The sequence below is a fragment of the Paroedura picta genome, chromosome 1, assembly GCF_049243985.1.
Source record: "Paroedura picta isolate Pp20150507F chromosome 1, Ppicta_v3.0, whole genome shotgun sequence".
Taxonomy (NCBI): Eukaryota; Metazoa; Chordata; class Lepidosauria; order Squamata; family Gekkonidae; genus Paroedura; species Paroedura picta.
The window spans coordinates 149678828-149691486 of NC_135369.1; the positions used below are offsets into that span (position 1 = coordinate 149678828).

Consider the following 12659-nt stretch of genomic DNA (forward strand, 5'->3'; position numbering starts at 1 on the left):
TATGTGGTAGTGGTTAGACTGCTGGACTAGGACTGGGGCGAACCCACTGTGCAATGGAGCTCACTGGGTTGACTCTGGCCCTGCCATTCTCCCTCATCCTAGCTTACCTCACAATGTTATTATGAAGATAAAACTGAAAGAGAAGAACTCACATTGGGACCTTGCTAGGATTGAAAATGGGGTGTTTTAAGTGCCATCAAGTCATTTTCCCTTTCTCCCTCTTCCTCCCCTTTTATTTCCATATTACACTCTCTTCCCCCCTCTGAGGGGACCCTCTAACAAATAACCAACCTAACAACGGGTATTATTTTATGGAAGTTTTATTAATGTTTCAGTTTTATTTTAATTTTATATTTTTATTTATTTTATTATATTTGCATTCTGCCCTTCCTTGCAGCTCAGGGCAATAACATCTTGGTTTGAATGCATACCATTTTTAACAGTAAGAACTTGTATAAACTTTCATCATGCAGTATAGTACAGAACAACTTGGTTTTGCTGCTTCAATTTAACATTCAACAATGGGACTCAGTTTTACTGCACTGTGGATTCAGTTTTTCTTCAGTGGGTGCAGTTGGAGGTGGGAGAGTCAGAGAGTAGCGCTCTCTGTAGGGCATAGATAGAAAGGTGGTTTCTGAGGAAGTCAGGGCCCAGACTACATATGACCCTGACAGTGATTACCAGAACTTTAAACTTGATTCAGTAGTCAACTGGTAGCCAGTGCAGCTGTTTGGAGTGCAGGCCAGATGTGGGCCCTCCAAGGTGTTCCTGTAAGAACCTTGGCTGCTGCATTCTGTTCTAGTTGGAGTAAGGGGCCATGTACAGCGAGTTGCGGAAATCCAGCCTAGAAGTGATCGTCACCTGGATCATTGTGGCTAGGTGTTCTGGGGCCAGATAGAGTGCTAGTAACAATCCTGACGTAGGTGAAAGAACACTAAGCAAACTACTGTTATGATCTGTTCCTCCATGGAGAGGGAGTTGTCAAAGCTGACACCCAGGTTCCTGGCTGAGTGTACAACTGAAAGTTGCACTCCAGTAGGACAATCACGTTTCCTCACCTGGACCTTTCCTACCAAATCACAGGACTTACATCTTTGAAGACTTTAGCTTCGGACAATTTTGAGCCAGCCTGTCACCGTGAACCGCCCAAAACCCATTCGCAGGGAACGATGGCAGAACATTCCAATAAATAAATACATAAATAATGGCGACCCTATGAATTAATGACCACCAAAATATCCTCTCATTAATATCCTTGCTCAGATCTCACAAACTGAGGGCAGTGATTTCCTTAATTCAGTCAATCCATTTCATGTTGTTTTCCTACTGCTTTCAAATTTCTTAGCATCTTCCTAACATCTAAATAAATAAACCTGTGCAACTCCAATATTGAAGAATTATTTTGAAAACAGATTCCAAACTAGATTTTCAGCTTGGGGGGAAATCCTGATTTCCTACAGTTTGTTTTTAAACAAATCATTGTGCTGTTACCACCCCAGAATTCTTATTCTAGAGCATGGCACAAGCGTTAACATATTTAATAAGAGTCCAGAATGCTTATCCATATAAAAATATTCAGATGCTTTATTACTATTTGAGAGTTTTCAGGCAAGCGCATTAACGAACTTTACTGTTTGTCTTGAGTCACTGCTGGGGGAAAAATAGAAAATCTTCAAGAAGAAAAGAAGAGAAACAGTAAAAAGCTCAGTGAAGCATATATTGAAGCGCTGTTGAATGAATCTCTCTTGCTTGACCTAGTTCTGTAATAAGACAAATCACCAAAAGAGTAACAGCACACCAGTTTGACAGTGATGACTGGCATAAGCTGCAAAACTAACTTCTGCCAGTAATGTGGGCAGCCAATCAGCTGGTTTCCAAATCTGCTGGGTTCCAAAGCATTGTGAACATGTCAGGTGTAAGCACTCACCATGATAATCTCCTTGGCCTGGTGGATTGGACAGGATAATTTTCATGCAGCTGAATGGAGTATAATCAGTTCGCTTTCCTTCTTTTCCATAGCTATGCCGGATGTTGTAAGCATATCCTTTGTCAAACTGAACAACCATAGTTTTAAAAAAGAGAGAAAGAGTTTGCCTTTTAATTGTAACTGAGACCTGCACTTTCACTACTATGATATATAAACTACTGGGACTTCATTCAAAAGGTTGTATTTGAGAAAGTCCTCCTCTTAGAGCAAATTTAGCAGTGAAAATTAAAATATATTTTAGCAGCAAATATTCCTCTATTCTTACAGTGGAATCCTAAGCAGACATATTCTTCTATGGAAGTCCCACGGTTTAGAACAATATAACTCTGAGCAGGATTGCACCATTAGTTAGCTACCACCAGATTTTTAAATGCAGAGTAAAGGAATAATCTCATATTATAGGGAAAGGGGAAAGGCAAAGGCACCCCAAAAGCAGGCCCAGAAATTGCAACTCCCCAAATATTTGGTGGAACCTTGTAGGTCTGTTCTGCAATCAGGAGCATTTTCATTTGGCACAACTGGTGCAAAAGATTCTATATCACCACTAGCTGGGTGGATCTGCAGGTTTCAACCCATTATATTTATGTCCTACATCAGTGGTCCCCAACCTGCGGGCCGCGGCCCGGTGCCGCGCCGCGAAGGCCATGGCGGCGGGCCGCGGCTCCCTCTCCCCGCCCCCCCCGCAGTAAAAAACTTCCCAGGCCGCAAGCTTGCGGCCCGGGAAGCTTCTTACTGCAGGAGGGCGGGGAGAGGGAATCAGGGGCAGCCGCGGCCATGTGGGCGCGGCCCAATGCGCGGGCGCAGCCCACGGGCGTGGCCCGTTGCATGGGTGCGGCCGATGCGTGGGCGTGGCCCGCGCGGGCCGCGGGCCGCGCCCCGATGCCCTGCCGGTCCCCAACCTCAGAAAGGTTGGGGACCACTGCCCTACATCATGCCCCTCCAGTACATTCTCCATGGAAAATCATGTTTCCCTTCTATAGTTCCTTCTGATTTTCATAAGATACCAGGACCACCCGCTTTTAACTCATTTATGGTGAATTATAACCTACTTTTCATCCATTATCTTATTGCCCTTTTTGAGACCAGAACTCTCAGATACTATGCATGGTCTGGAAAACGAGCAACAAGTCACAGAAAAGTGAAGAGCAACAACTATGTCTCACTGTCCCATCAGGGATAAGCCAGCACTTTCTGTATAAGTCACTCTAGAGTATTTGACATGATACTGCAAGACAGTGGATATTTCATACCTGTAAGTACATAAAAATACACAAAGCAAATGTACCATCAGATGAACATCAAACAAACCCCCACCCTGAGGTGAACAGCTGAAGATCGAGGAGAATTGGGGACTATGCCGCTGTCTTGTGTTTAAATCTTTTAGGGGGTTGATTGGTTTTTTTGCGGGGGGTAATGTTTATATGTAAGCCGCCACGAGTCCCATCTTGGAAAGTGGATAGAAATCAAAAGAATAAATATAGTTGCCAAGCAGTCATACAATTTGAAGACTGTCCAACCATCACACACTATGTGATGAGAAGAAAGCAAAGGAGATGCTTCATACATAATAGCCATCTACTTATGACCACATGAACAGTTATGAACAACTGCATAAGAAAGCCACATATGGTAGTTAAAGGGTAAAGGGTCACAAAGGCTGATGGTAGGAGTTTTTTGACAATGTGATGCTAGCTTGGTGTAGTGGTTAGGAGCACAGACTTCTAATACGGCAAACTGGGTTTGATTGCCTGGCCATGCATGCGCGCATATGCATGCGCGGTCCTGCTTTCCTCCCCCACAGCCCGGTGGTTGGGGACCACCGCTTTATGTAATTGACAAACTGATCCTTCCTAGAAATATCGGGGACTGATCCTGGGATCTTCTGCATGCTCTACCACTGAGCTACAGCCATTCAAGACTGAGGACTGAGCATTGACAGGGATATTAGTTTGTGATCAAGATTTACATTATTGTAATATCACTAGTGGCACTAAAATCTATATATATGAACTTTTTAAAAAGCAACCCTTAGAGACTGACTTTTTAAAAATGTTCACTTTATCATTCACAACTTCAAAAGTACCAAGATTAATTTATCACAGATAAGTTCATCATTTCAAAAAGCCCTAATATATAGTAGGGGGAGGGGGAGCAATCATAAATTACAAAGAAAGAATTTTTGCACCTTTTAACACCAGGCAAGTCTTTGTTAAAAGCCTCACACAGATTAATATTTGACTATATCCCCAGACAGATATGTGACATAACCCTCTTCTGAACACTATTTCACACTGGCTCTTAAACTAGAAGGATGATTTTGGTGCTCAAACTATGCTGAGATGAGAGGACCCATCCCCCATTGTAACGTCTTCATGGGGATTTGGAAATTTACAGCACAATCCTAAACATGTTCACTCAAAAAGTTACATCCCACCGAATTCAACCAATAACAACTTGGCACAGAATACAAATGCTGTTGTAGGGTACTTTATATGCTGTTAATAAGGGAGAGAAGAAATAAGAGTGCACTATGCAGAATTATACCCTTCTAACTCTGAAGACTGCCCTTGTTTTTAACATGGACCTTTTCTGCACTGAGGACTCACCCAGCCATAATGTCATGAAGCTTCCTGTTTTTAAAGTTCAGCATTGCACCCCAGAACATTTCACATGTCCGCATTGGGAGCCTTTGGCCCCCCTTTGCCATCTGTTTGTCTCCAATTTGAGCCCCCATATCTGCCTCCACATTGAAGCTAAGGGAGAGGAAGTTCAAAGTTCCCAGCATCCTTTTTTCCCCCATCAATCTTTGTCACGAGATGAAAGCAGCCAATCATCTTTTGTGTCCCAAACATTACAAACAGAACTTATCCAGGGCAGAATTTGATGCTTTGAAAGGGTTACAATCTGACAAGTCCATTATAATAAAGCCAGCAGACAAGGGTGGACGTGTGGTGGTCTTAAACAAACAGGATTATGATACTGAAGTTCATAGACAACTGTCTAATTGGCATCACTACAGGAAAGTTCATTTTGACAGATTAAACACTATTTCAAGAAAGATCAGAGTGGTAGGTCCTGAAGGATTGGGCCTGGACTACATTTCTAGAGCTGAGGCGCACTTTTTTAGAAAGGAAACACTCTAGAATTCCACACGTGTACATTATACCAAAAATCCATAAAAATGTGCAGCCAATTCCAGGCAGACCCATTGTTACCCAGTGTGGCTTCACCTTGGAACCTTTATCCAAATACTCAGATGTTTATTTTCAGAAACTGTTGCCACATTGCAATTCAGTATTTCATGATACTACCCACCTTTAGGGGCTTGCTTAATGATGTTAGATATCAGTGCACTTTATACTAATATCCTCCATGAAGAGGCTCACATAGTGGTTGAACCGGGTTTAAATGAACGTTCTGACCCTCATTGTCCTACCCATTTTATTTTAGATCTGTTTGATATAATTTTAGGAAACAATTGTTTCTTATAGGAGGGTACTTTATACTTACAAACTCATGGGAGCAGCAATCACCCCTGTTGTTGCCAATCAGACAGACAGATCTTTATTACGGAGCGGATTAAATAATCAGTTAAGGGCACCTAAGGAGGGCCCTGTCCATGATGAGGAAGGGTGACAATAGGCCCCTTCCTCATGACTGACAATCGGAGGGCCCAATTGGCAGACGTGAAGTGTCAGTCTGGTGCGGCTCCCGATTGGTCCCTGGCCGCTGGACTGACCACTCGGGAGGCCCCCCCACTCGCCTACATCCGGCCAACCAACGCCATTGTCTTGCCTCCTGCCCGCCCACACACGACGCTTGCTGCCTTGCCGGCCGCAGACGAGGAACTGCCGCCGCCCTCACACGCGACCGGCCCGCCTCGCGAACGCCCCACGCCCCTCCCTACCTACTGCGGCCGCACCTCAGCCTCCTGCCACAGCCGCAACAGCGCCCGACCTGGCGCCGTCTTCCCCCATGGCACTGGCCCCGCCGACAGCCGCGCCAGCACCGCGCCCGCCTTCGCCTGGAGACAGCACCTCCACGCCGCCCCGCGAAGCCTCCAGGTGCTGCCGCGAAGCCTCCAGGTGCTCCAGGTGCTCCAACGGCGGGCCCGCCACCAATAGCAGTCGCTGCGGCAACAGCACAGCCTCCGCCTCTGCTGCGAGCGCCTGGCGCCGGCACAGGCCCCTGCCGCAACGCCGGAGCCACCGCCTCAAGGACATCCACCCGTTCGACTCTCTGCCACTTACAAGCACGCTCCACAGGACGCCTCAGGTAGGGCCTGCCCCAGCAAGACTTCCACAGAAGCCGCCAGCCAACGCGGGACAGCCTCGCCCCGGCCCATCCAAAGCCTACGGTCCACGCCCGCCACCAGGCCCCACAGCCACCCCCCCATCCCCATTACCGCCCTAGCACCCACTGTATTTAAACTGCAGCGGGCTTAATTACTAGTAAAATTATATAAAACAGTTTAGACCATAAAACTGCTAAAATATAAATCAGATTATACATATTGGAAATACAGGGAATTATTCTGATCACAGCTCTCTGGGTCAGTTAGGTATTAATTATAAATTGTTGCCAATTAATTTATATTATTTATAGAACAATCCTGGCTATGCATCCCAGAGGTTAATCCTTTTTTTCAGCATATATTTTTTGCCAGATTTCTTGATGACATATTTCCTCTGATCAGAATTGTACTCATACATTTGAATTATGGCTTAATTCCCAACATCGCATTATTAAATTCTCAGCTCAATTTCATCATGAAAAAATCGCATTTCTGTATACCATGGTACATCACTGATGACAGAAGTTTAACTGTTTCTTCATGCCATCAGTAATACTCTGTTGCACCTCAATTCTTTCCTCCCATGGCATTTGAAACAAATGTACCAACTGGTCATTTTTTATGTTTGAAACGTAATAATACTTCAAGGGAACAGTATGGACTTGCATGTAAATCCTTAAGTTTAGATTTAAAGGAGCAGGGTACCCAGACTGTTCAATTGTGTCAGCAAAGGCACAAGCCACTCAAACTGACAAAAAAAAACTTACAAGGAAAGTGTCCTTTCTGGCCATGTAACACATACATTTGAATTTTTTGATTTCTCTTATGATTTAAAAACCATTCACTACGGTACGGGCATTTGGTCTCTGAAATTCCAGGATGTGGATTAAATCTCCTTTTGGCATGGCACTAGGGACAAAATATTAATGAACCATTAACACCTCCCCAGGCGGCTCCTAGGAACCTTCCACCAGGCAATCATAAATGTGGAAATGGCTCCATTTGTAAGAATATTCTGGAGATCTCAGATTATACTCATTCCAATCATTTTAAGATAAAAATTAAGGATTTTATTAATTATATATATGTAAAAAGAACGTAATTTACTTGGTCCATTGTACATGTGATCTGGGTTACGTTGGAAACTCTACAATACCTCTAAAGACTAGGATCATGGAACACAGGTCCAGAATCCGCAACCAGGTCCAGGAAGCTCCGTTGGTGTCCCACTGGATTGCACAACAACATTCATTGGAAGATCTGACATTTTTCCGCATAGAGTCTGTCATGACCAGTCAACTTCAAAGTGGCAACATTCAGCAACATTTACCAAAGCGCAAGTGCTTTTTCATTTTCCAGTTGGATACCATCACTCCTAATAGACTTAATTCCTCTTGGGATTTATCTTGCTTTCTATAAACATGATGAAAATATTATAGGCCATAGCCCTTTAATCACATTAATTGACTACACCTGTGAGGCACCTGCTCATCAGCAGTGGGTCTTGAAATATACTGGAATTGTTAGCAGGAATTGGGTTTCTATTTGAAATAACTCCGGTACATGGAGAGCTGTACACCATTTAATTATTTTGTTTAATTATACTGCTTAGCAACAACTTGAGACAGTTTACTTAATAATTATTCTGTTCCATTTCAGATTAAAATAAATATGATCAAGAACTTGTATACTATCACCATTACTGAGGTAGGTTGCAATATAATGTTTAAATTTTATTTTATATTGTATAGTGTTATTTCACAATTATAAACCAATATTATTATTAATTTATATGAAGTAACCACTGAGGAAGGTTTCCTTCGAAAAACAGTTATTATACCTAGGAACTCCTTTGGTTACTTCCTTGGTTACTTCTATTAATTTCTGCATGGATTCTTTTCTATTCAGTTTTGACTGCCATTTTTCTGCCTTCATATCCAACATATTTGTGGCTTTTAAAAAAAGAAACTCTGGCACAACTGCATTTTAACATGATCCAACTATATCACACTAGTTTCTCCCCCACCTGCTGCCCCCTTTTATTCTAACCGCCACTTCATTCCCTGTATTCTAACCTCTCCTCTTCCCTGCTGCCTTCTGCCTTCCACCGTGGCTGTGGAGGAGAGAACTCCATTCCTTGCAGGAGACAGGGGCTAAGACAGGGGCCTCCCTCCTACATGGGGGCCCAGGTGAGTTACTTGGGGCTGCCAAGCCAGGCTTTGTTCTCCAAAAACAGATGCCCAACTTGAGCCCACCAGGAGGCCTTTCTCTTGCAGCTCAGGATGCCAGCTGGGGCTGCCCAGGGATGACAGAAAGCCACTCTGCACATGCTCAAAGGCATTTTTATTTACACTGCCTATCACATTAAAATGGTTTGGATGTGTTAAGTGCTATCAAGTTGCTTCTACCTTCTGGTGACCCTATGACCTCCAAAACATCCTATCATTAACAGCCTTGCTCAGACTTGAAAACAGAGGGCTATGGCTTCCTTGGTTGAGTCAAAGCATCTCACGGTGGTCATCCTCTTTTCCTGCTGCCTTCAACTTTTCCTAGCATTTATATCTTTTGCAGTGACAGTACTTTTAAATAAAATTGTGATGGAACATATACTATATGTAGAACAACAGTTATTCAAAGCAGATACTACCATAAAGTGTTTTGAACAAATATTTCTCCATACCATATAGATGCTGCTACTACAAGAGCGTCTCAAGGGCTATGAGATAATACAGCAACAGTTAAACTCAGCTACTGATATGCCATAGAAATACAATATAAAATGTAGTCTGCCAATGTTCCACTAGTTTACTTAACCTTGTTGAGCACCAATGTGCTGATTAGTAATTTAAGGCCTGAGAAGAGGGAAATTTCTGAGGGAAACACAGAGGCATGATTTAGTTTAATATGCATCTATATTGGCTACAGGGCATAATTAAAACTACATCACTCCTTTAAATCTACATAATTATATCCCAGAGACATTCTCATTAGTATTTTTTACTTTGCAGCTAAACCAAAAGAGGCCTCGGGTCTACAAGGTCAGACTTCTTAAAAACATAATACCGTAACACTAAAAGTAAAACAGTTAATCTGAAATGGCAAAGCTGGTTCTAGAATGTGATTTATTGTGAAAATCCAAAATTGCCATCCATGAATATCCATTACAAATTATCAGAGAGCCAAAAACTTTATTATACATTAATTAATATGGAATTATTGAGTGATTTATTCATTTATACATTAATTTATGGCAATAAGATTGCAATATTTATTTTACAGTGTTCTTCAGACACCTACTTAGGTCTTAATTTATTTAAAGAATGCTTGTATTGGGTTCTCTAACACCACACAACAATCCTTCCCAATACTAATCTAGATTTTAATTATGAGAACAAGCTTGTGACAGCAAGTCAAGGACAGTGGTGTTTGAATAAATGAAACTATAAATTCTCTAGAGCTTTAGCCCCTTACCCGGCTCTTCACACTGATAGACATTATCATCTGCCTACACAACTCCCCACAGTGGCCTCTATGAACCTGGGCCTTCCATACAGAACATTTTAGTAAATACTGAACTGACCAAGTCACAATATTCACTAACTACTTCATAGTTTAGGACTTCATAGTTTAGGAGCAGGGAAGATTAAGGTCCCCCCCCCCCAAAAAAAACCCTTAAGATCACTGTTAAAGCTAAGCTACAATGAAAAGTATTTCGAACAAGAGTCTCACATGCATAGGAGGGCATTTTTGTAAAGGGAACAGGGCTGCGGGATAACGGAATGATTCAGAGGATACTTTTATAAAGAGAATAGGAGTCTATCCCACTGCTTATGTATGTTTGCCTTCTAGTTCTGTAATTCTATTTTCTCCATTATTTATGATAGTCAAGTCATGTTTTTACATTGTTTCCTAATTCAGTACTCCTAGCCCCATTGCATTGTTTACTGGATGTCTTATGTATTGTTTTGTATTGTATATTTTATATTTTATATTTGCCTCCAGTCTCACTGAGAAAGGCTGTGGGAAGGTGGGCTATAAATGAAGCTAATGTTTTTGCAGTTATTGATGCTTGCAACTAAAAGAGACACAATGAATAACAAACATGTGTTTTCTAGTCTCAGTTAAGCTATATGCAACATGGGAGATGTACAACATCCCTAATATTTTAAAATTACTGGGGGGGGGGGCTGCATTAGAGCCAGGGTACTGGGGTAGGGTAACTGCTACAATACCAATGAAGGGGGGGGACAAAGACTTGTACAAAAATTGGAGTCTTCAGCAACTGCTATTGAAATTAAACACTAAGAGATTCAGTGACACTAACTAAATCATATTTTTAGATCAATAGATATTAGGGGCGATTCCAGTTGGCTAGAACCTTAGAGGGCTAGAATATCTTCAATTAATTTATATTAATACCAGCATTCAAGATCATCATACATGTGGATTACCTCCAACCAGTCAACCATCCTGCTTTAAAAGAACTTACCGGAGAGAGGGGGGATAAAAACCCTGCTCATAAATAAGGCTAGATGAGTATGCTACACTAGTGTGGGTTAGTGGCCAGCAAATGCTGCTTCATATAAAACCCTGAAACAGAGGAATTAGGACTTAAAATTTAATAAAGACAGTTTCCCTCAGTTACAAAAGACCAACAGGAGTCTACAGGGGGTGAAACATTTTCATGTCCACAAAAGGAAACCTCATTTATAAACATCTGGATAAACAGGTGCTGTGGACTTTTTCAGCCCGATCTTTGGTTTTCCCAACCCCTTCCTTTAGAAATCTCTTCCATCTACCCTCCATGCTAAGGGGATTAGAAGCAGCATCTGTGGAATTAAATTTATAACAAAGACATGCAGATCTTATAGATACAGATGCGAAGTTAAAGCCTAGAAAACCAATTTACTTGCATATTAAAAACCAAACATCTGTGTAAAGAGAGAATTGGCACCTTTGGATGATACACCATTATGTCATACTAGAAGATGACACAAAGCACCAAGGGGCCGGAATTAGGGTATACATAAATTCCCAACAGTTTCCTTGGTTGTCTGCAAAAAAACACTTCTGAAAACAAGGGGATGTAACATTCCTTATACGTTTTATGTCTACAAATGCATGGGAAGAAATAAGAAGTTATATTTGTTTTGGGACACTGCAGATAAGCAAATTAAGGCTAATCCAGCTTCAACATTATGTGGGCTTTCCAATACCCCGAATAGCTTTTAGATCAGTTGGGCAGGGGGAGAACTATTTATGTTATTGTTATTGTTATTGTTGTTGTTGTTGTTGTTGTTATTGTTATATTTATATACCGCCCTCCCAGAAGGCTCAGGGTGGTTTACATAAGAACAAAGAACAATACATAAAACAGTCTATAAACATGTTAATAACCTTACAATAATAATAATAGTTGTAACCATATAACAATATAACAGTATGAACAATATAAACAATACAAAAAATACAGTGCAACAATGCAAACAGGTCCAGAGCATATTGGTGGAATTTTGAGGGGGGGCAGGGGAGGAGCAGGAGCCCTTCAGTTGATTATGTCTGGCCTCAACCAAATGCCTGGCAGAAGAGCTCCTTTTTGCAGGCCCTGCGGAACTGTTTAAGCTCCGTCAGGGCCCTGATCTCCTCTGGGAGCTCATTCCACCAGGTAGGGGCCAGAACAGAGAATGCTCTGGCCCTGGTCGAAACCAGGAAGACGTCTTTAGAGCCAGGGATCCTTAGCTGGTTGGTAGCGGTGGTGCACAGAGCTCTTTTGGGGGCATAGGCAGGGAGACGAGCCCTCAGGTACACTGGGCCCTGACCACGTATGGCCTTGAAGGTAATTACCAGAACCTTTAGTTTGATCCGGAATTCAACTGGCAACCATTGCAGTTGATAGAGAATTGGCCGGATGTGGGACCTCCATGGTGTTGCAGTGAGGATCCTGGCCGCTGCATTTTGAACCAGCTGTAGTTTCCGGGTCAAGACTAAGGGCAGGCCTGAGTAGAGCGAGTTACAAAAGTCCAGTCTAGAGGTGACCGTCGCATGGATCACTGTGGCTAGGTGTTCCAGGGCCAGGTAGGGCGCTAGTAGCTTGGCTTGGCGGAGGTGGTAGAATGCCAGCCCCGCTACCTTTGTGATCTGGGCTTCCATTGTGAGGGAAGTGTCCAGAATCACGCCTAGGTTCCTGGCGGAGTGAACCATAGAGAGCTGCACACCATTCAGGGCAGGCAGGCGTGCTTCCTCACATGGGCCCTTCCTACCCAGCTACAGGACCTCCGTCTTTGAAGGATTGAGCTTCAGACGACTCTGCTTGAGCCATCTCGTCACTGCTTCTAGGCAGCTGGCTAATGCTTCTGGGGGAGAGTCAGGGCGGCCATC

General features: G+C 42.8%; 1 protein-coding gene across 10 annotated transcripts in view; it reads right to left on the reverse strand.

Annotated features, from left to right (window-relative positions):
* The window catches only part of PRIM2 (DNA primase subunit 2), a 118180-nt gene that overhangs the window by 23084 nt on the left and 82437 nt on the right, over positions 1 to 12659 (reverse strand). For 8 of the 10 annotated variants that reach the window (XM_077307954.1, XM_077307938.1, XM_077307931.1 and 5 more), the window contains one exon: positions 1928 to 2054. The exons of the other annotated variants lie outside the window; for them this stretch is intronic. In XM_077307954.1, coding sequence (XP_077164069.1) covers positions 1928 to 2054 — 127 coding nt within the window. The remainder of the gene's footprint in view (positions 1 to 1927; positions 2055 to 12659) is intronic. 10 annotated transcript variants of the gene reach the window in all.